This window comes from Mobula hypostoma, chromosome 11 (assembly GCF_963921235.1).
Source record: "Mobula hypostoma chromosome 11, sMobHyp1.1, whole genome shotgun sequence".
Classification (NCBI taxonomy): domain Eukaryota; kingdom Metazoa; phylum Chordata; class Chondrichthyes; order Myliobatiformes; family Myliobatidae; genus Mobula; species Mobula hypostoma.
This window is the reverse complement of record NC_086107.1, coordinates 61,696,174-61,720,309: the sequence shown is the minus strand read 5'-3', so window position 1 is coordinate 61,720,309 and position 24,136 is coordinate 61,696,174. Positions and strand designations below refer to the sequence as shown.

At 41.6% G+C, this 24,136-nt stretch overlaps 1 protein-coding gene across 1 annotated transcript in view; it reads right to left on the bottom strand.

The window, feature by feature from the left end:
- LOC134353791 (potassium voltage-gated channel subfamily KQT member 1) overlaps positions 1-23,617 on the bottom strand; it is an 876,116-nt gene extending 852,499 nt beyond the window's left edge. The window contains exons 1-2 of the mRNA XM_063062179.1: positions 23,570-23,617; positions 21,932-22,323 (exon numbers count right to left, since the gene is read on the bottom strand). Of these exons, the coding sequence (XP_062918249.1) occupies positions 21,932-22,263 (332 nt within the window). The 5' untranslated portion in view covers positions 22,264-22,323; positions 23,570-23,617. The remainder of the gene's footprint in view (positions 1-21,931; positions 22,324-23,569) is intronic.
- Between the last annotated feature and the right edge of the window lie 519 nt (positions 23,618-24,136).

The following is a 24,136-nucleotide window of genomic DNA, read 5'->3' as shown; positions in this document are numbered from 1 at the left end:
ATCTGATCTCTCCTCTTGGTTTCCTCTTCCACAACATTATCTGATGAATTCTTTGTTTTTGTATCTCCATTGACTCCTTTCTTTTTGGCTTTCCATTAATCCAGCTGGGCTTTAGTCTTCGCAGCTATTTTTCCAAGACACTTTTTGTCTCCCACTTGAAGATCATGCAATAACCTTAATGCATGCGGAGTTGATTCTTGTCCTTTATACTCACAAAAGCCGAATGCTTGCAACTTCCCTGAAGCTCCTTGAACTCTCTTCCAATTTAAAGTCAACCCATATTTCACAAGTAGCTGCCTAATTAACATATCAACACACATCAAAGTTGCTGGTGAACGCAGCAGGCCAGGCAGCACCTCTAGGAAGAGGTACAGTTGACGTTTCGGGCCGAGACCCAGCAACTTTGATGTGTGTTGCTTGAATTTCCAGTATCTGCAGATTCCTCGTGTTTGTATAATTAACATATCAGAAGCTTTCTCAGAGATGTTGCTTTCAAAAACTGTTGTAGTCAGACCACTGCTTTCATCACTTTCACACTTCCTCTGAGCAATACAGTCTTTTGTTGGTCCAATATGCTTTCCAACCAGAGGCACAGAAGCTGGCACTAACACCTGTCTGCCCTGTACGTGTCCTACTTTGTTGCTTTTTCTACAAGTTTTGCCTTTAAATCTTCATTGGTCTGGTGTATGCGAGTCTCTGCCACAACAGTAACACAATTTGTTCAGCTAGGCTGGTTTCCACTTAGATGTTGCAATTTTGTTCACGCTCACTTTTATTCCTGATTGCAACTCTATTGTATCTCTGTCTGCAGTTTCCACTCCATAGCAATTTCAAACACCCTTTTAAATGTGAACTGTGCTTCTGTTAGGAGATGTTTTTGAACGCTTTCTTGTAAGATTCTACGGACCTCTACCTCACTGAGGCCAAACGGCAGCTCTCTGACACCTCCTCTTCCTTACCCCTGGAACATGACCCCATCAAAAAACATCAAACCATTGTCTCCCGTACCATCACCACCCTTATCAACTCCGGAGACCTTCCATCCTCCGCCACTAAACTCATAATTCCCACACCCCGCACTGCTCAAATTTACCTCCTCCCCAAGATCCACAAGCCTGACTGTCCTGACAGACCCATAATTTCTGCCTGCTCCTGTCCCACCGAATTTGTATCTGCCTACCTGGACTCCATTTTGTCACCCATAATTCAGTCTCTCCCCACCTACATCCGGGATACATCCCATGCCCTCCACCTCTTCAATAACTTCCAGTTTCCCGGTCCCAACTGCTTCATTTTCACTATGGATGTCCAATCCCTATACACCTCCATTCCCCATGAAGAAGGCCTCCAAGCCCTCTGCTACTTTCTGGATAACAGACCTCACCAGTTCCCCACCACCACTACCCTCCTCCGATTGGCGGAACTGGTTCTCACACTCAATAACTTCTCTTTTGGCTCTTCCCACTTTCTTCAGACAAAGAGTTTAGCTATGGGAACTCGCATGGGCCCCAGCTATGCCTGCCTCTTCGTTGGTTATGTGGAACAGTCCGTGCTCCAGACCTATTCTGGTACTGCTTGTAGTAGCGTGGATGAAATTACCGGAGAGACAGAGTCACTGGTAGATACAAAGCAGCTTCTTTATTCGACACAACAAGGTACAGCAGGCATCTCCAGACGCTTTCCGCAGAAAGGTCTGCTAGCTAAACGTGGGCTCGTTATTTATATGCTAAACACAAAGGCAATCACTACTTAAAAAGTTACAGACAATACATAGACAATGCTTCCTATTGAAGCTACATACAACATCACACCTTCGGATTTCATCCTTTCCTTCTGACGCCAACATGTCTGTGTTGGTCTCCACAGCCTTTAGTTCAATCCACAATACATTTATTTGGCATTTTACGTGCTAACATAGAAGACAATTAATATTTATAATGTATAGATAATACTGTCTTCGAAACTACAGCATCAGGCACCAGAAGCATATGGTATTTACACCCTTTAGGAAGCCCATTGTGGTGGACTCAATCCACAGTCCTTTGTCAAACAGTTAAAATAGAAGTCTGGTGGCCAAAGTCATTTAAGTGTAAACAAATCATCTACCCAAAAAGAAATCCACTCTAACACTGCTCCCCAACTTTTCCTTCGGTACATTGACGACTACATTGGTGCTGCTTCCTGCACCCATGCTGAGCTCGTCAATTTCATCGACTTTACTTCTAACTTCCACCCAGCCCTCAAATTCACTTGGTCTATCTCGGACAATTTTCTCCCCTTTCTTGATCTCTCGGTCTCCATCTCTGGAGACAGACTGTCCGCTGACATCTTCTACAAGCCCACTGACTCTCATAACTACCTCAGCTATACCTCTTCCCACCCCGCCACATGCAAAAATGCCATTCCCTATTCCCAGTTCCTCCGTCTCCACCGCATCTGCTCCAAGGATGAGGTTTTCCATTCCAGGACATCTCAAATGTCCTCTTTCTTTAAAGATCGTGGTTTCCCTTCTGCTGTCATCAATGATGCCCTCACCCGCATCTCCTCCATTTCCCGCACTTCAGCTCTCACCCCGTCCTCCCGCCACCACAACAGGGACAGAGTTCCCCTTGTCCTCACCTACCACCCCACCAGCCTCCGGACCCAACACATTATCCTCTGCAACTTCCGCCACCTTCAACAGGACCTCACCACTAAGCACATCTTTCCCTCTCCACCCCTCTCCACCTTCCGCAAGGATCGGTCCCTCCGCGACTCCCTGGTCCACACATCCCTCCCCATGGATCTCCCACCTGGCACTTATCCCTGTAAGCGCAAGTGCTACACCTGTCCCTACACCTCCTCTCTCTTGCCACCATTCAGGGCCCCAAACAGTATTTCCAAGAGAGGCAAAACTTCACTTGTGAGTCTGTTGGGGTCATCTATTGCATCCGGTGCTCCCGGTGCGGCCTCCTCTACATCGGTGAAACCCGACGCAGATTGGGGGACCGCTTCATCGAGCACCTCCGCTCCGTCCGCCAAAACAGACAGGATCTCCCAGTAGCCATCCACTTCAACTCTGCTTCCCACTCCCATTCAGATATGTCCATACATGGCCTCCTCTACTGCCATGATGAGGCTAATCTCAGGTTGGAGGAGCAACACCTCATATACCGTCTAGGTAGTCTCCAGCCCCTTGGTATGAACATAGAATTCTCCAACTTCCGGTAATTCCCTCCCCTCCCTTCCCCTATCCCTATGTCACTCTGCCCCCTCCCCCAGCTGCCTACCAACTCCCTCTTGGTTCGCCTCCTTCTACTACCCATTGTGTTTTCCCGTATTCTTTCTTCACCTTTCCTGCCTATCACCTTCCTGCCTCCCCTCCCCCACCCCTTGATCTTTCCCCTTACTGGTTTTTCACCTGGAACCTTCCAGCCTTCTCCTTCCCACCCTCCCTCCACCTTCTTTATAGGGCCTCTGCCCCTTCCCCCTACAGTCCTGACAAAGGGATCCAGCCCGAAACGTCGACCGATCTTTTCCACGGATGCTGCCCGACCTGCTGAGTTCCTCCAGCGTGTTGTGAGTGTTGCTACAAACTAAACAGCCTCTCAGTGTATCATTAAGCCCATCATTGAACAGACAATGTTCAGACAATTTCTTCAATTGAGCCATATACGCTGAAACCGATTGCCCTTTCTTTTGATTCTGCTTATGAAACCTAAGGCGGGAGGAGAAGATGGCAGCGCGCAGCTCTCCAGTGAAATGATATCGTATTTGTAAGTAGGATGCCGTGCACAATTCTGATTTGATGGAGACAGATGTGAGAAGCAGAGGAGCATCTGGAGAAAACTTCTGAAATGCCCGGTTCGCTGCCGCTGCTACTGTGTGATTGAGAATCTCCGGAGGGAAGGCCCCAAAATCCCCGGCTTTCCCTGTTGCTGGCGACCGAGGCTGGGGTCGAAGCGTTCGGCAGAGATGGTGCTCGGTACTCGGTGTCGGAGGGCTGATCAGAAGCTCGAAGTTTTCGGACGACTCAGAGTCGGACTGTGGTCGGGCATGGCAGGGAGAGTTTTCTTCCTTCTCCCGTCTGCATGAGATGTGGGACTTTCTAGAGACTTTGAACTTTTTTACTGTGCCCATGGCCTGTTCTTCATCAAGTTATGGTGTTGTTGTTGCTGTTGTAACTATATGTTATAATTATGTGGTTTTTGTTAGTCTTTCAGTCTGCTCTGTCCTGTGTTCTGTGATATCACACTGGAGGAATATTGTATCATTTCTTAATGCATGCATTACTAAATGACAATAAAAGAGGACTACGTGTCCTTATAATCTAAAGAAAAATGTTCTGCAATGAACAATGGCTTCAGTTCTAAATATTCTTACGTTATTTTCACAATATCAGCAAAGTTCATTTCACTGGCTTGTTTGGAGCAGTGAAACTTTGAGGCAACTGTATGACTTTAAACCCAATGCATAATTTGTACTTTTTTCTCATTGGGTATTTCATTTGCTTCAATATACTGTTGAATTAGCTCAGTATCCATATGCCAGTTATCTTTAGTGAAATCAAACGCCTCATTTTTTCTGATGTAGCCAGCCAGCCATTTCTGCATTTTTTAGTGATTATTATAACCCGGTGCTCACTCTTTATTAGCCTGTTAGTTCTTTCATGTTCTGCCTTTTTTTTTAACCTGACAGTCTCTGCACATGCTGCACTGTTTTTCTTACTCGCCATTCCTTGCTGCACTTCTTTTTAGTTCAAATGTCTTGCTGCACTTTAACAACTCAGTAGCCATCTCAGGTTCATTTTAAAAATACCTTGTCACTACTGTTAGGTTTTGTAACTTCAAACCATTAAACTAATTCAAAGGAAAACATGGGCATCTGAAATATGAATCTAACTTCATGTTTGCTTTAAGTGAGGAGAAGATGGCGGCGCAACGCAGCGTGCACAGCTGCTCTGAATTGATATCGTATTTGTGAAGTAGGATGCCATGCACAATCCTGATTTGATGGAGACAGCCGTGAGAAGCACGGAGGAACATCTGGAGAAACTTCTGAAATGCCTGCTTCACAGCCGCTGCTAATGTACGATCAAGAATCTCTGGAGGGGAAGGCCCTAAATCCTTGGCTTTGCCTATTGCCTGCTGCTGGGGCCAGGGTCGAAGCGCTCGGCAGAGGTGGTGCTCGGTGCTCGGTATCGGAGAGCTGGTCGGAGGCTCGGAGTTTTCCGATGGACTCAGAGGCCCAGACTGTGGTCGGGTGCTTCCAGGATGCTGCATCAGCAAGTTTATGGCACTGGAAGCTCATGGCAGGAAGATTTTTCTTCCTTCAACCGTCTGCGTGAGATGATGGGACTTTTGAGAGACTTGAGACATTTTTTTACCATGACCATAGTCTGTTCTTCTATCAAATTATGGTATTGCTTGCACTGTTGTAACTATATGTTATAATTATGTGGTTTTTGTCAGTTTTTTTTAGTCTTAGTTTGTCTTGTGTTTCTGTGATATCATTCTGGAGGAACAAATTGTATCATTTCTTAATGCATGCATTACTAAATGACTGAAAAAGAGGACTGCGTGTCCTCATAATTTAATCTAGTCTAATCTAATCTAAGTGAGGCATGTGCGTATCATATCATAGTGTGATGACGTACAATTCACATACTTATACATGTAACCCATAATGAATTATGCAAACAACGATTGCTTAATCAAACAATATACTTACAATATTACTAAAATATTATTGAAATTTTAAATACACTACACTACCAATGTGAATAGAGAAGTGGTTTTAGCCTTCTAATGACATTAAACACCTGCTGAAGGTCAAATATACTGTAAAGCAAAATAGAATGAGATTTCCTTCTTCAGGAAGTATCAATTCATCGGCAAGTTAGGTGTTCACAAAAGTTGGTATGAAACAAAATACACTTTGAACACATCTATAATGCTTGTGCCTCAAGTCTTAAACATGGGTTTGAAGCATTCCTTTCCAAATTGTGCGTGAGGTATAAAATGACATAGCAGTAGGCACGGTAGCATAGAGGTTGGTGCAGAACTTTACAGCACCAGTGATTTATGTTCAATTTTGTCGCTATCTATAAGCAATTTGTATGTTTCTCCCAAGTCCACTTAGTTTTCCTCTAGATGCCCCAGTTTCCTTCCACATTCCAAAGACTTAGGGGTTAAGGTTAATAAATTGGGGGCATGCTGTGTTGACACTGGGAGCATGGTGGCACTTGCAGGCTGCCCCCAGTACACCCTCAGACTGCGTTAGTCATTAGTGCAAATGATACCTTTCACCGCGTGTTTTGATGTTTAGTTTGGCATGTGATGGATAAAACTAATCCTAAATCTTACCCCATTAAATGCTGGCTTTGCCAGTGACATGCCAATCTCATTGAATGAATGGGAAATTACCAATTTATATGCAGGCATGTCTTCACAACAGCAAGTGGTGTCCAGTAAACTGTTCGCATTCAGACTCAATGGGTCAAAACTAGGATTTTTTTTTTGAAGGCATAATTAAAGATTACAAAATCTCATCTAAATATTATAAACACTTAAGAAAGGAAATTTAATTTTCAATTTAGTACTCTGCAGTAATCCCTTCATATACCATCCATCAACAGAGACTACCGCTGATCAGTCTGTCATCTATTCTCCATCCATCACAAGATACAAATAAGTTTGTTGTTAGGTCATTTTAGAAGGCATTTAAGGGTCAATCACATTGCTGTAGTCCTGGAGTCACACTTAGGCCAGGGATAAGATTATTTTTATTCCTTCCTTAAAGGTCACCACTTTTCAAAGTTCAGTAGTCTCATAAACAACATAATAGACCTTTTAATTCCAGACATTTAACTATATTTACATTCCCTGGAAGCTATGGTGGGATTTGAACTCATTACAGTACTCCAGATCATTAAACAGGATTTCTAAATTACTTATCCAGGAATAACAATGCCACTGTGTCGAATAACTGAATTAAGAGTTACCACAATACGCACCAGCATTTCCATAAATCCTGACTGTTGAATTAGTTCAAGGATTTGAGTTTAAATTTATAACAGCAAAACTTATCTAATTTTATTAGCTCCAAAAATGTGTCTGAGTATTCCCACACTAATCAAAAGATGATTGTTTCTAATCCATTACAACTAAGAGTGTGAGAAATGCCAGTTCTGTTCATGCAAATACCCGATGCAAGAGCGACCACATACATGGTAGCACAAAGCATCTGTCATGAATACTGAAGACTACTCTTTAAAGTAAATAAACTTCCTTGTAGCACACCCTTAGGAGAACCTCTTTCTCGACTCGAGTGATCGCACTACTATTATCGCTGTCTTTAGGAAGAACTTCTTTACCTGACATACAGTATGAAATATTAAATCCCAGCTCCACCCATTCCTATTCCACTCTGAGGAAGCCACTATTTATTCCTAATCTGCTCCCTGTCTATTAACCAACATGTAACCCCTAATCTTGAGTGTTTAATATTGCATATCAACCTTTTATCAAAGGCTTTCTAAAAGTTGACCTCAGCCACTGAATGTCCTTCATCTATTCTACCAGTTACAACCTCAAAAAACATTAGTCAAGTATCTCAAACACAAACATTCAAGGTCAAGGATAATAAGGGTAGTCACCACCTAATTAATTTTCCATAGTTTGGCAAGCAGAATGGTTGACAGAAGAGGTCTACATATTTTATTCTTTCAAAAAAAGAACTGGAGCAATTTCCAAATATTTACTAAGCTGCATGGCAGACAAACAATCTAATAACATGAAAGCTCTGAAGCTGTCTAGAGATAGATAGACGTTGATATTGACAATATGGAAGTTAGACCTGGATCTATAAATTGTGCAACCAAAAGGCAGCAGGATTATAGCAGGAGGGGCCATAGTACAGGTTTTTGGGACACTTTTGAATTAATAATCATGTGGAAAATAAATCACATAGGATAAGTAATTTCAACACCTGTTGGAGAATAGATTAATGAAGCAATGTGTTAACAGTGCAATATGTTATCTTAAATTTCCCCAAATAAAATATATTTTACGGCAAACTGCACAAAGAAAATGGGCCATTAAATTTAAAAAACAATATCCCTGACAAGCAATAAATCACTTTGATGTAATATAATAATAGTAACTACCACTCAGAATTGACTTAGTAATTATAAATCACTTTGGAATATCCTGAGGATGTGATTATGAGCCCAATAAATAAATGCAAGCTTTTGCTTATGCCAAAAAAATACAATAACATACCATTTGCCACACCCTATTATTGAAGGCATTGGTTGAATATGGTGTAGTTACCAAGATGCCTTAAAACCTCTCTATAGTTTCAAAGTATTACAAGTGGAACATAGAAACCGGCTTCAGTTTAATATCCCACATAAGAATTAACTTATCCAATACACAGAACTCTGCCAATGCTGCACTACTGTACTTTTCAAAGCTGTGTGCTGCAATCCTCCATATGTCAATCATGGTTCATAACAATAAGTTCTCATCAGGGTCGTAATATAAAGGGTTCAAGTCCATATTCCAAAGACTTTAGTAGATAACCTTGGCCGGTGACTCAGTGATGTACAGAGTGCAGGACCATCAAACATGTAATTGAACTAAAGAACCAAATGGCCTCTCATACAAATAGAAAATTTCCTATTATACTTTTCTTAAGAGTGTGGACACGTGGCCGAGTGGTTAAGGCATTGGACTAGCGACCTGAAGGTCGTAAGTTCGAGTCCCAGCCAAGGCAACGTGTTGTGTCCTTGAGCAAGGCACTTAATCACACAGAGCTCTGCGATGGCACTGGTGCCAAGCTGTATGGGTCCTAATGCCCTTCCCTTGGACAACATTGGTGTCGTGGAGAGGGGAGTCTTGCAGCATGGGCAACTGCTGGTCTTCCATACAACCTTGCCCAGGCCTGTGCCCTGGAGAGTGAAAGTTTTCCAGGTGCAGATCCATGGTCTCGCAAGACTAACGGATGCCGTTAAATTTAAATTTAATTTCTTAAGAACTGCAGGAAGATTTCCTGGAGTATCTGGCTATTATTTATCCTTCAATGAAATTCACTGAAGCAGATTCTCTGAAAAACTTCTCAGTAGTGCTTGTAAAGCATGTTTCAACAGCGATGACATTTCGAAGATAATTAATTATCTATAAATCATTCTGGGATATTCTAAGGTCCTGATAAGTGAGCTACAAATACAATTACTTCATCATATAGTTCTCCGAATTTTACCAGCCGAAGTCCACGTAGTTTATTCTTTCAAAAATTGAATTGGAGGTCTTGTTCTCTTGGGGTTTATTCAGGCACAGATAGTTTGTTTAAGTACATTACAAAATGTATTAATTATACCTTTTTTTAACTTTCATTAAGTTTAATCCCATTAACATTTTTTTCCTGTGACAAGTGACATCATCTGATTTTTAAAAATGCTTGAAGTCCATGACTTATTTTTTTTATTACAAAGCGTTTTCTCGAAATGAAAGCAGAAAATCCAGAAAATAGAATAAGTCAGGCAATATCAGCAGAGAGAAACAATTTTCTAATCAATGATCGTACATCAGAAATAGGAAATGTGAAGGAAAACAGAAAGAGAATGGAAGGAGTAAACAAGGTGAGATGGGTGATAATGCTGGAAATACTGGAGGATGAAATGGATAACAGTGTGATATACAACATATTTACTGAGGTAAAAGGAGGGTCTGGAGGAAGTGTAACAATGCCAGATGTTATCTTGACTTTTCCCAAAGAAAATGTACTTTGTGTCAATCTGTACTGTGAAAACACAGCCTAGAATTGAAAAAAAAGCACAGCATAGCAGAATCATTTTCTGAAACTGGACATTAATTGAGTCCAGGTGGCTCTCCCATGTAGAAAAAAAGGAGATATTGAGTGGTACTGGAATTGTATAGTTGGTTGAGAATAAAGGTGCTTGTGGATGGAACGTAAGTGTTTATTTATAATCCGTGCCTGGTCTTCTCAGTGTAGATGGCATTGCAGTGAGAGAAGTGACTATCTAATGCTGAAATTAAAGAAGTACAGGTGAAGCATTGTTGCATTTGGAAAGGCCCTGATCTGTGTTGGAGTGAAAGGGCAGGTGTTAGATCTGTGTATGGTTGTACCAGAACAAGTTACCGGAAGGGAAGGATGGGTTGCAGAAATCATTGTAAACTGGGGCATCCCAAAAGAAATAGTCTCTTCTGAATGCTGGTGTGCTTCAAAACTAGTCATCTCAGTTACTCTGTGTGGTGCACTCTCTCCATTTTCTGGGTGAAGGAGTTTCTCTTTGGGTTCATGCAGACTTATAAGCATGCAAAATAGAAGTGGGAGGAGGCCATTTTGCCCATCAAACCTGAAAAACTATTCAATAAGATCTTGGCCAATCTGACTGTAGTCTAAACTCTGCAAAACTCACCACCCTTGCTAATCAATAATCTACAGTGGTATGCAAAAGTTTGGGCACCCCTGGTCAAAATTTCTGTTACTCTGAATAGCTAAGCAAGTAAAAGATGAACTGATTTCCAAAAGGCATAAAGTTAAAGATGACACATTTCTTAATATTTTAAGCAAGATTACTTTTTTATTTCCATACTTTACAGTTTCAAAATAACAAAAAAGGAAAAGGGGCCGAAGCAAATGATTGGGCACCCTGCATGGTCAGTATTTAATAACACCCCCTTTGGCAAGTATCACAGCTTGTAAATGCTTTCTGTAGCCAGCTAGGGGTCTTTCAATTCTTGTTTGGGGGGCTTTCGCCCATTTTTCCTTGCAAAAGTCTTCTAGTTCTGCGAGATTCTTGGGCCGTCTTGCATGCACTGCTCTTTTGAGGTCTATCCACAGATTTTCGATGATGTTTAGGTCAGAGGACTGTGAGGGCCATGGCAAAACCTTCAGCTTGCGCCTCTTGAGGTAGTCCATTGTGGATTTCGAGGTGTGTTTAGGATCATTATCCTGTTGTAGAAGCCATCCTCTTTTCATCTTCAGCTTTTTTGCAGACGGTGTGATGTTTGCTTCCAGAATTTGCTGGTGTTTAATTGAATTCATTCTTCCCTCTACCAGTAAAATGTTCCCCGTGCCACTGGCTGCAACACAAGCCCAAAGCATGATCGATCCAGCCCCGTGCTTAACAGTTGGAGAGGGGTTCTTTTCATGAAATTCTGCACCCTTTTTTCTCCAAACATACCTTTTCTCATTGTGGCCAAAAAGTTCTATTTTAACCTCATCAGTCCCCAGGACTTGCTTCCGAATGCATCAGACTTGTTTAGATGTTCCTTTGCAAACTTATGACGCTGAATGCTGTGGTGAGGATGCAGGAAAGGTTTTCTTCTGATGACTCTTATTTGTCATATTTGTGCAGGTGTTGCTGCACAGTAGAACAGTGCACCACCACTCCAGAGTCTGCTAAATCTTCCTGAAGGTCTTTTGCAGTCAAACAGGGGTTTTGATTTGCCTTTCTAGCAATCCTACGAGTAGTTCTCTCGGGAAATTTTTCTTGGTATTCCAGACCTCAACTTGACCTCCACCATTCCTGTTAACTGCCGTTTCTTAATTACATCATGAACTAAGGAAACGGCTACCTGAAAATGCTTTGCTATCTTCTTATAGCCTTCTCCTGCTTTGTAGGCATCATTTATTTTAATTTTCAGAGTGCTAGGCAGCTGCTTAGAGGAGCCCATGGTGCTGGTTGTTGGGACAAGATTTGAGGAGTCAGGGTATTTATAAAGCTTTGAAATTTGCATCACCTGGCCTTTCCTAACAATGACTGTGAACAAGCCATAGACCTAACAAACTAATTAAGGTCTGAGACCTTGGTAAAAGTTCTCTGAGAGCTCAAATCTCTTGGGGTGCCCAAACTTTTGTATGGTTCTCCTTTCCTTTTTTTCACTCTAAAATTGTAAAAAACAGAAATAATACACTAATCTTGCTTAAAACGTTGAAAAGAATGTTTCATCTTTAACTTTGACTTTTGGAGATCAGTTCATCTTCTACTCACTTAACTTTTCACAGCAACAGGAATTTTAACCGGGGTGCCCAAATGCCCAAATGTTTGCTTGCCACTGTATGCCTTAAAAACATTCAAAGACTCTAGTTTGACTGGATTTACAGAGGTAAAAATATTTCACCTTATCTCTGTCTTAAGTGGATAATCTTCCTTTTGAAGCAGAGATCCCAGTTTGCAGATTTTACCACAAGAGGAAAAAGTCCTCTCCAAATCAGCCCTATCAAAACTTCAGAAAATCTTATGCATTTCTGTCATCCCATCGTACACTTCTAAAGCCTGATTTATACTTCCGCATTAACTCGACGCTGTAACCTACGCAAGTGACCTACGCACGTTGTGAGCATTTATACTTGTGTGTTGGTGTGTCTGCGTTGCTCTGCAATTCACGCAAGTCACGCATGCACACACACCTGCCCGTGCAAGGCTTCATGGTCATGGTAATCTTTCTCGGGGTAAACAAGAAGTGAGCACCTTTTTTTGTAAAAGCAAAATGTGTCCTCCATAATTTCGAAAGTCTGTAAAACTTTATGGAAAGCATTGCAGCCAGAGTTCCTTCCCTGCCCTTCAGTCACCCAATGGGAAGCTATTGCACCATAGGATGACATGCGATGCTACCAAGCGGACCAATCACAGCTGTTGCATTCTGCGTTACCACGACACGTAGTTACCTTTTGGGAGAGGTGCGCGTCGCAGCAACGCAGACTCTTTTGTAGGGATCCATGTCAGCTTCGTGTAGGGTTTGCTGCGACGCAGTACTTATGGCGTCGCAAGTATAAATCAGGCTTTACCCTTTCTTCAGATGTGATCTCAGCCTGTCTAACATCTACTCACATAACAACATGTCCATTTAATTTATTAGTTCAGCGCTTGTCTGAACTGCTTCTAACACATTTACATCATTCTTTAAATGAGGAGATGAATATTCACAGAGTCTTTGTTGTAGAGTTAAATAACATGGAAACAGACCCATCAGTCCATTATGTCCATGCTGACCAGTAAATATCTACACTCAGTGGCCACTTTTCTACGTAGAATGTGAATGATAAAAATAATGAATACTGTGAAGGCTCTGACCTCTAACAGAATTTGCCCTGAACATTCTCCACAAAATTTGCTCTGGATCAGAGATTCCCAATCATTTTATGCCACAGACCCCTAGCATTAATGGAGGGTTCGGTGGACCCCAGGTTAGGAACCCCTTAGTCTAGATTGAACAGACCGCACTCCAAACATTGGGAAATGGGAACAGTAACTTATAAAAGTCTGGCTCATCTGACAATTCAGTTAGTTGAATCATGATGATGGTCTGTCAGGTATCTTTCTTTTTATGGAATCAAGAAAAATGGACAATTCTTGCGCCAGCTCCTGCTCTCCAATCTCTTTACTGCCAACTCAGTCCTCCTACCTGTGTAAAGTGCACAGTAATGGTGCAGTGTCATACTAAACACAGTGGAGATGTCACTGTCTGGCATACAGTATGTGTTACAAAATTAGAACTCCTTGGTGTAAAAAATACACTGTGCGTTGGATTCTTCAATTTCTGCATCTTATTTTTAAATAAATACACTCAGTGGCCACCTTATTAGGTGTATCTGTACACCAGCTCGTTAATGTAAATATCTAATCAGCCAATCATGTGGCAGAACCTCAATGCATAAAAGGCTGTACACATGGTCAGACGGTTCAGTTGTTCAGACCAACCATCAAAATGGGAAATAAATATAACCTAAGTGACTTTGACTGTGGAATGGTTGTTGCCAGACAGGGTTATCTGAGTATCTCAGAAATTGCTGATCTCCTGGGATTTTCATGCACAACGGTCTCTGGAGTTTACAGAGAATGGGGCGAGAAACAAAAAGTATCCAGTGAACGGCAAATGCCTTGTTAATGAGAGAGGTCAGGGGAGAATGGCCTGACTGGTTCAAACTGATGGGAAGGTGACTGTAACTCAGATAACCACGTGTTACAATAGTGGAGTGCAGAGGAACATCTCTGAATACACAGCACGCCAAACCTTGAAGTGGATGAGCTACAGCAGCAGAAGACCATGAACATACACTCAGTTGCCACTTTATTAGATACAGGAGGTACCTCATAAAGTGGCCACTACATGTATTCGTATCCCATTATTCCAAATAATGGGCCCAGAGCCTTGTCTGCCATTTTAGGTGCTCATCCAAGTACTTCCAAAATATTGTCAGATTACCTACTTCCACCATCCTCTGCGGCAGTATTTTCCAGATTTCAAACACCCTGCATCTCCATTTCACCCTCCGAAATACACTTTAAGCTGCTGCCCAAAATGTTTATGTTTTTGTTGGTCCTCTCTTGTTTTCAGTGCACAGTGCTCCCGAGGTAGTCATACCAATGCACCACATCACTGAAGTATAACCTTCCCACTTTTATATTCAGTTTTCCTCAAAGTATAGAAGACGTGTCTTTTAGCTTCCTTGATTACCTGCTCAATCTGAATACTTGCCTTTGGAGAGTCTTACACCAGCACATCCATATACCGCTGTATCTCCGAGCTCTGCAATCTGACACCACTTAGATAATAATCTTCTTTTTTATTTTTACAATTATACTGCAGTTTATTTCCAAAATTGTTCGCCACATTTATGAAATCTTTGACTACCTACTTAACCTATCTATTTCCCTTCATAATCAGAACTCCTTTTAGAATTTACTTTCCGACATATCTTTGTGACTTGACTACCTTACGTTGATGATATTTACCTCTGACTTTCCCACAGCAGAGAACACCTTTTGTAGGCATCAACACTTGCCATAATTTTATACCTCAGTCTTTATTCAGAAACATAAGCCTCAATTCTGTTATCGTCACTGTCATTCTTTTCTGGCACTTATCATGCACCTACGCATATATAGACGATGACAACAGAACTCCATATAATCTCTTACAAGGGTTCAATTCACCTTATTGCATTATTGTGACTTTTATCAATTTTACGCATCATTTTCTAGATCTTTCCAGTTCTGCTTTTTAAACAAGTTGCTACCCCCACAAACCTTTCTGCCAAAAGCATGCCTACTGACTACATAGTTCTTTTGAACACAGGTGTAGCTGTGTTGATTTTCCTTGCTGAAAATCAGCACAGGCACAACTCAAGGATGCGTGCTTAGCTCTCTGCTATACTCTCTCTTCACTCATGACTGACGATATGGCTGGGCACAGATCAAACCTGTTCTTATCAGAATCTCAGATGGTAATGTGAAGGCATACAGGAGTGAGATCAATCAGCTGATTGAGTGTGGGTGCAACAACAACCTTGCACTCAGTGTCAGCAAGACCAACGAATTGAGTGTAGATTTGAGGAGGGTGAAGACAGATGAACACACATTATTCCACACTGAGGGATCATTGGTGGGAAGGGTGAGGAGCTTTAAGATCCTGAGTGTCAACATCTCCCACACATTGACGCAATCATGAAGGAGGCCTGCCAACAGCTGTACCGTAACTTCTTTTAGCAGTTTGAGGAGATTTGGTATTTTACCAAAGGCTCCGAGAAAATTTTTATAGGCATATGATGGAGAGTTTTCTGACCAGCTACATCACAGCCTGATATGGGTGCACCAATGCACAGGATTGAAAGAGATTGCAGAAGACTGTAGTCTCTGCCGACTCCATCACAACCCTCCCTACTATTGAGAACGTCTTCAAAAGGTGGTGCCTCAGGCATCATTAAAGGCTCTTATCATTTGGGACATGCTCCCTTCTCATTGCTGCAATCAGACAAGAGGTACAGGAGCCTGAAGACAAACACTACATTTTAGGAACAACTTCGTCCCTTCTACAAATAAGATTTCTTTACGGTCCATGAACACTACCTCAATATTCCTCTTTTGCACTATTTTTTAATAAATTGTAACTTTCAGTTGTATTTTATGTCTTGCACTTTACTGCTGCCATGAAACAGCAAGATTAACAGCAAATATCGGTGATAACAAACCTGATTCTGATTTTGAAAAGTACAGCGCTCGAACAGGACCTTCTGCCCACAACAAGAGAAAATCTGCAGATGCTGGAAATCCGAGCGACACACACAAGATGCTGACGAACTCAGCAGGCCAGGCAGCGTCGATGGAAAGAAGCACATTTGACGTTTCAGGCTGAAACTCTTTGACAGGTCCTTCAGTCCACCATGTCTGCACAAAGCATCATGCCAATTTAAACCAGGCCCATCTGCCTGGATATAGTCCTTATCTCTGTTACATATTTGCTCAAGTGTTTGTCTAAGTGCCTCTTTAACAAACTATCAGATCTGCACCTACCATCTACTTGGCAGCACATTCCAAGCACCTACCACTCCCTGTGTAAAAAATCTTGTCTCACAAATCTCCTTTAAACTTTCACGCTCTCACCTTAAACTATGCCTCTAGAATTTCACACTTCACCCTGACAAAAAGACACTGACCATAAGCCCTAACTATGCCTCTCAAAATCAGATCCTTCAGAGAAAATGATCCAAGTTCATCTGATTTCCTCATATCTAATGCACACCAATCCATTCAAGATCTTAGATGAAATTAAAAGCTTAGGTCAATAGAAAAAAGACATTTACTTTTCTTAACAAGTCTACTAGTCAAAGATTTGTTTTTTTTTATTTTGATTATTTTCACTGACTAATCACTGAAATGGGATTTTCCTCAATGTCTAATTTCAAAGTTGTATTTTTAAAATAAAATTCAAAGCTTCCTACCATATTCCTACATTCCTTGCAGATTGAGCTGGATGGAAAAGATATTAAAAATGAATAGCAGATCCTGGTTATGCAACCACTGATGCCAAACAGACAATCTCTGAAGAGTATTGATAATGGATGGGGGGTCACCCATCTTGTAAGGACACTGCCGAAAAGAAGGCAATGGCCAATCATTTCTTTTGAGAAATTTGCCGAAGACAATCAAGGTCAAAACCACGATCGCCCATGTCATACGACAGGACATATAATGAATGAGTGAAGCATAGGAAAATGATATATGATTATTATGAGGATATCTGTTATCTGGCCAGACACTTATTTCCCCTATTTAATTATAGTGTGTGGCCATCACTGATAAAGCCACCAATTTATTGCTGTAGATTTATGCAGCAGGTTCACATGTTGTGGGCTATGGTCAAAGATTGTATCTGTCAAGTGACCCTTTGTCAGAATAGTTCTGATGTCATCAGTTAGAAATGTCACAGCGTCTCTTTCTCCGCAGGTGCAGCCTGACTTCTGATTATTTACAATAGGTTTGAATGCTAGATTGCTGGCAACTCTAATATTTTGCCCTTGAACTTATGTGAAATAGGTAGTGATTAATTAGCAAGTTTAACTCTCATTTCCCCTTGGAAAAAGTTGCAATTAATAGCACTAGCATAAAGGTGAGTAGAGCTTTTGCTTGTGCTAGAGGTTCAAGATCTGTACACATCGAAAGTTTACCCTGCTCGTGATACATCTTTCTCTTTCATTTCCTTGGGCACAGGGAAGTTTTGTTTTTTTTTTGCAATTCTGTGCAGAAGAAAGAAAATTATAGGCCAGTTAGCCAGAGCTCAGTTGTTGGAAAGTTGCTGAAGTCTATTATTAAGGATGAGGTTTCAGGGTACTTGGAGGCACATCAAAATCAGCATGTTGAAAACCTTGCCTGACTAATCTGTTGGAATTCTTTGAGGAAATAACTGGCAGGACAGAAAAAGAGATTCAGGGGATGTTGGTTATTGGATTTTCAGAAGGCCTTTGACAAGGTGCCTCACATGACACTTCTTAACAAAATAAGGGCCCATGGCATTATGGGAAAGATAATAGAATGAATAGTTGATTGGCTGACTGGCTTTCTCTGGTTGGCTCCCAGTGACTAGTGGAATGCTACAGGAGTGGGTGTTCAGATCACTTCTTTTCACATTGTATATCAATGATCTGGATGAAGAAATTGATGGCTTTGTGGCCAGTTTGCATATAATATAAAGATAGGTGGAAGGGCAGGTAGTGTTGAGGTAGGACGGTGTCTACAGAAGGACTGAGACAGATTGGGGGAATGAGCAAAGAAATGGCAGGTGGAATATAATACAGCAAAATCTTTAGTCATGCATTTTGGTAGAAGGAATAAAAGTGCAGCCTATTTTCTAAATGGGGAGCATATTCAGAGGTGCAAAGGGACTTGGGAGCCCTTGTGCAGGATTTTCTAAAGTTTAACTTGCAGGTGGCATTGGTAGTAAGGAAACCAAATACAACCTTACTATTCATTAACACAAGAAATTCCACAGATGCTGGAAATCCAAAGCAACAAACACACACAAAATATACAGTATGTGTAATAAAATAACATTCATTTGGTATTTTGAGGGCGGCGAATCTGTGGAATTCATTGCCACAGATGGCTATGGAGGCCAAGTCATTGAATACATTTAAAGCAGAAGTTAATAGGTTCTTAGTCAGGGCATCACGGGTTACAGAGAGAAGGCAGAAAAATGGGGTTGTGAGAGGGATAATAAATTAGCCATGACAGAATGGTAGAGTATACCTGATGGGTCGAATGTTCTAATTCTGCTCCTAGGTCTTATGGTCTTAAATAATATGCTAAATCATCCTGAAACACAAGATGCAATAAAGGGCCTCCTTTTATAAGATTTTTTTTTCTTTCCAGATTTCCTATACTCCACACCAGCCATAAGCAAGAGTACATGTAGCAGACTGACCAACTCCAAGATTTCTCAGAGCACTGCTCTATAACTGCTGCTGAGAAAACATCACTTTCAACTGAATTAAAGAGGTGAAATCTTTTCTTGGGACAGGTGAATAATCCTCTGTGCAAACAGGGAGACCCAATAAGATGTTCCACTAGCTTGTGTTTTGGCACATGATGCCACCTCAGTTTGTTATAGAGACAAGCTCCCCATTTTCCATATTTTGTTGTTCAAATTTTCATCTGTTTTGTCATTCATCCTGCTTCTCTAATGGATCAGTTCCTTTAATGATCTGAAGTTAGCCTCAGCAATGGTCAAATATACAATTCAAAGCATGTCTAAGAGTAAATATGGCACTCTTCTCAACTTGTTGGATGTGGGATAGTTAAGGTCTTTAATCTGGTTATGTCACAGTGCGCGCTGGCAGTGATGGAACGCAAGTGCAGAGGAAAGACAGACTCCCATGTAGAGACAGCAAACAGAGTTTATACATAAGAATTCCTACAGAAAAATTCTCCAAACTAGTATTTCACAATAAGTGCTAAAGAACATTTACCTAAATAGTACAGATGACCCGGAAGCACCGAGACTATCAAATTAAAATTAACAAGGTAAAACAATTAACAATACAAGTTAAACAACAATTAACCAAATAAGGTACTCTAGAAACTAAGGAGCAAATGCTCTCTGGCTCCCCACACAGGCCGAGAGAGCTTATTACAGGTTAAAGTTAGTGATCCAGCACCAAATAATATCAGATAGATTTGATAGCTTGATGCCTGAAATGCTTGGTCCATGAGAATGGGGAGAAACAACAGATTTAACATCTAAGATAGGGCATAACAGTGGTGTTGCAAGTAGCTTTTTGACCTTAAGCAAGATTATCAATATTAAGAAGAGAGACAAAACAAGAGACTGCAGATGCTGTGATCTGCAGCAACACACAAAGTGCTGGAGGAACTCAGCTGGTCAGGCAGCATCTGTAGAGGGAAATGGACCGCCGATATTTTGAGTGGTGACTCTTCATCTGAGCTGAATTCACAACATTAAACCTTTTTCACTACCTAGTCACTCCATTAAAATCCGGTGAACAATTATTGATCTGAACTACTAGTTTATCTTTCTTCATGGACGCTGCCTGACCTGCTGAGTATTTCCAACATCCTTTGTTCTTTTGTTCACCCCTCTTGTTCAGAAAAGCATTGGGCCTCCATGGTTTGTAGATTTCCTTGACGGGCTGGTTTACCAAGTTTATTAACTTATAAAGAATGGGATTGTGATATCAATATCTCCTTTTCATGACCCTCTTACTCACTGTGTGTTGTCTAAAGAATATGTATGTTAATGTGTTATTTGCTAAATCTATGTCATGTTAAACCTTCCCATAGAATTAAGGCTTGCCTTTAAACACCTCAATTTAAGAAGTTCTCCACATAACATTTCCACACAGATGCCATTGTTTTCATTTTTGCTCAATTTTCCTTTACCAGTTACAAGTGTCAGATCACTTGGGCTGAAGGGCAACTAACACCAGCAGAATTACTGAAAATGATTTCATTACATTTATATGAGACAATTATGTCACCTAAACTCGTTGACGGTTATTAAATATAAATCTATAAAAACCTAACACAATGGTTTTGAGTTTATTATATACCAAATTTTTTCATTACTGATAGGTCTAAGTGAATGAATTTGCAGTTACAGCACATAAATTATAGTTCAGAATATCAGTGGTGTCTGGGCTTTATTGGAGGATTCTGCTTCTCTTTCTTCAATTTACTCTAAGGGCATAGCCCACAACTACTCTCTTCTCCGTGGACTGACACTTAGCTAACCAACAACTTCTGTGCAACTGTTCCATGTGGTAGAAAGTTCCACATCCTAAGCACTCCAGTACTGTACTGCCAATATCTTCTTTATTTTAGCACCATACACTTTTACAATAAATGGATTATCAAACCTACTTTGACTTTTGTATGATCATCAATCAGAAAAGAAAAATGTCACCGGATTGAAGCGGTGCAGAGTGAAAAGATGGCCTGTTGCGTTCGCTGTTACACACAGCACATTAATAACTTGGAAGGTCATTAGTTTGCAAGGACAATGCTAAAATGTACTTCGTCACCAAATTTTTTGCCAACGAAGGGCAGTACTTCTTTAAGGATGGATTTTTACCTCCACCCATCACACCCCCATTAGTAAGAAAAGTAGTACGATCAAACATTTTTTCTCTTTAATATTTTCGCTTCCCCCTGGGCCACTACCACAGACCAACCAAGATTAATGATTCTCACAAGAACAACCTGCCAACAATCGTCTGAAAGGGCATTGGAAATAAATTAAATAACAACATTCAAAGTACTGTAAAAACTCTTGTACCCTGTAAGACTCTATGCTTCTGTGAACTATAATGCAATGAGAAGATCCAGAAAGAATACTGAGATTTCTTTCTAAGGTTGCCTTTACTTTCAGAAGTTCTAAAGTAATGCGTTTAAAGGTGTGCCATGCCATTTCCAAATATTACTCATAAAAGAATAATATCTATAAAAAAAATGCTTTGTGAACACGATTCGATATGATAGGAAGGTCAAAGCAGGAAAAGATCGCAGACAATTGGGTCTTTCAGTCAAAAGATTTCCAATCTCATTCAATAAAAAAAGAACCCGGCCACAATTCACAGAAAGTTCACCAAGGTAAATAAATTAGTTCAATCTAATCGTTTATTGATCCCGCACACCTTTTGCAAGGATATATATATATATATATGTAAATTCATGGAATGTATTTAAAGAATTAACTGGGGTTCTACCGTTCATGCCAAACCTCTCAACCTTTACCAATAAACAGTTTTGCATTGGTATCAGTTTTAATACTTGCGTAGGTCATAGCAACATTGTTAGAAAGGGACATATTTTTATAACCGTTGACATCTCAACACCAGATAGATGGAGCTCAACCTAACTAACTCCTAATTGTAGTTATTTCAAAGACAAAAAGTCTTACGGTCATCAGTTCTGATACACCAGAATTCGGCTTTTCGGTAGGAACTGTCAGACACAATCTCACTCTCCCTACTTTCCGTTTAGTACATTATAAAAGTCTAAAACTTGAACGAAATTCAAAAATCGACGAAAAAAAGAGCGTTAAACTGACATTCTCGTTTTCTGCGAAAAGGCGAGAATGAACAAAGTTTTCAAAACATCGCACTTTTTTTATGAAGTTGTACTCACACTGTGAAGTGGTAGATGAAACATTTCCAGCCGGTGGGCCGTTCTAAGAAGTTGTATGTTCTGCCTTGGATGTTGACCTTAGAGAAGAAGGGCTTCTGAGTGCTGTACAACGACATCTGGTTCGGTAGGGTGATAGCTTTAGGGGGAATAGGGGGGTCAATGATCACCTCATCGGCTCCTGGGCTCTCTGGAAACTTGTCTGCCGTGCATTCGGGGTTGCTGCTCCTCTGTATGTTCGTGTTCTCGGACATCTCCAACATGGTCGGTCTGCAGACCGCTCCGCTCGCCTGGGAAGGGGAGCCACTCCATCGTGATTTGGTTTCGGAGGACATCAGGGTGGGAGGGACGCCCAAGCAGGCGGGTCAGAGCTTCGGGCGTCAGACCGAGCACAGCTGAAGGAAGGAAAGAGAGGGGAGAAGGATTATGAAGACAGTGGGGACATGTGGCACTGGAGATTCAAAGGGTGGGTGGGCATGGATCGCCCACTCAAGACAGAGGAGAGGCACGATGTGTCAGGGCATGGGCTTTAAGATATCAGGCCGAATAAGGTATCGGCCTTTATGGGCGGGGAGATTACTCCGAAGAGTCAGCAAATTTAACTCAAGGACAAGAGTGGTCAGGACTTTGAGAGTCTCCAAACCATAAACAGAGCGGGAAGACGGGATCACAGGTTAGGACAGGTGTTTCTGCAGGGGGTGGGGCTGGGAGTGTGGGAGGCAAGAACAAGGAAAAATCACCGCCTGATAAGGTTTAATATGCGGATGCTGAGGAGACCTGAGAGAACTCGAGCTGAGTAAACAGGGAGTTGGGAATAACAACCTTGCCTACACATGGGGACGCATGAAATGTCAACAGCGGGCTGCCATGGATGAATCGCGCCGTTTGCCTTAGCTCAGAAAACCCAGACATCTGAACCGAGGAAAAATAGTCTTAAAAGAAACGTCGACACCTCAAACAACTTGTCCATCATTACATTTTAGCAGTGCAAAAATATGTACACATCGAGAAACTAATCTGATTTAGATACGAAGAGTACTACTGTAGGAAAACAGGTCCTTCACCCCAACGTCCTTGCCGACCGACTTGCCCGCGTTTGGTCCACATCCCTCAAAGCTTTAACTGTCCGTATATTTAAACTAATTTCAAACTGAAACTTAAAGTCAAGGGTTGACGTTTCCAGTTGCCAAGATTAATGTGGGAGAGATTTTAGTTTTGTAGATTTAGGCTATTTTTGAGTGTTTAGAACTGAGGTACACGTGCCGGAGCAGTAAACATAAAAAGAGACACCGGGAAGCTTCATATCGCATTCAGTTCAAAGAGTGACGGAACAAGCCAATAATCCAACAACTGGCTTGTTCCAGAGCTCGGCGACTCTGACAGCCGCTCCGATTGAGTGACAGCTCTGAAACGGCAGGTCTGTCACTGGGCTGATACTGCGGTGGCGGCGGCAGTGTTCCTAAAGGACGTGTCTGTTAAGAGTTTTTGGAGAAGGTTTTAGCGCAGGTTCTCTTTGCCTCTCTCCTCCCTGCAGTGCATTGCCAGCTGTACCTGGAAGCGTCTTAGGGGTAAGGGAAACTATCGGCCGGCGCCTGACATCGAGAAGGAAGGAAGACCTTTCAAACCATAAGTTGCACTCACCAAAGCAAAGCAGGCGGTGACTGGGTGCTGTTGCGAGACTGATCTCTCCCACCCACCCACCCCCAGCTCTAAAAAAAAGGGTTTTAACTTGTCTTAAAACAACAACAGACCGGTGGCACTTTGCGACCTTTCTTCATGACTCCGGTGAGGAAACAAACCGACTGAATGAACCGAGCCGAACCATGCAGCGGTTAGTTACTGAAAAAATCACCGAGCCGCTGGCCCGGTCTCCCCACTCGCTGGTCTGCAAGTAATCCGACAAACAGCCGCGGTTCCGAGAGCGTCTCTTTAAATGGGACCTACGAGTGTCTCGGGGCGTGGTGGATCGCTGACACTTCACGCCAAGTGTGCCTTGCCCCCTTCTGCTCACCTGAAACAAAGGGAGGAGACTCGTGAAATTCTTTACAGTTTTATTGGGACATCCAGAGCGCCAGGAATTCAAAGCTGCTGAATGCAAGTATAAAGCGTCCATTAAGATTGGGATCTTTAAATGGGAGCGTCTGGACAGACCGTGCTGTATTCTTATTCAGGGCCAATTGGTTTACACAGGTAGCATTTACACAGAAA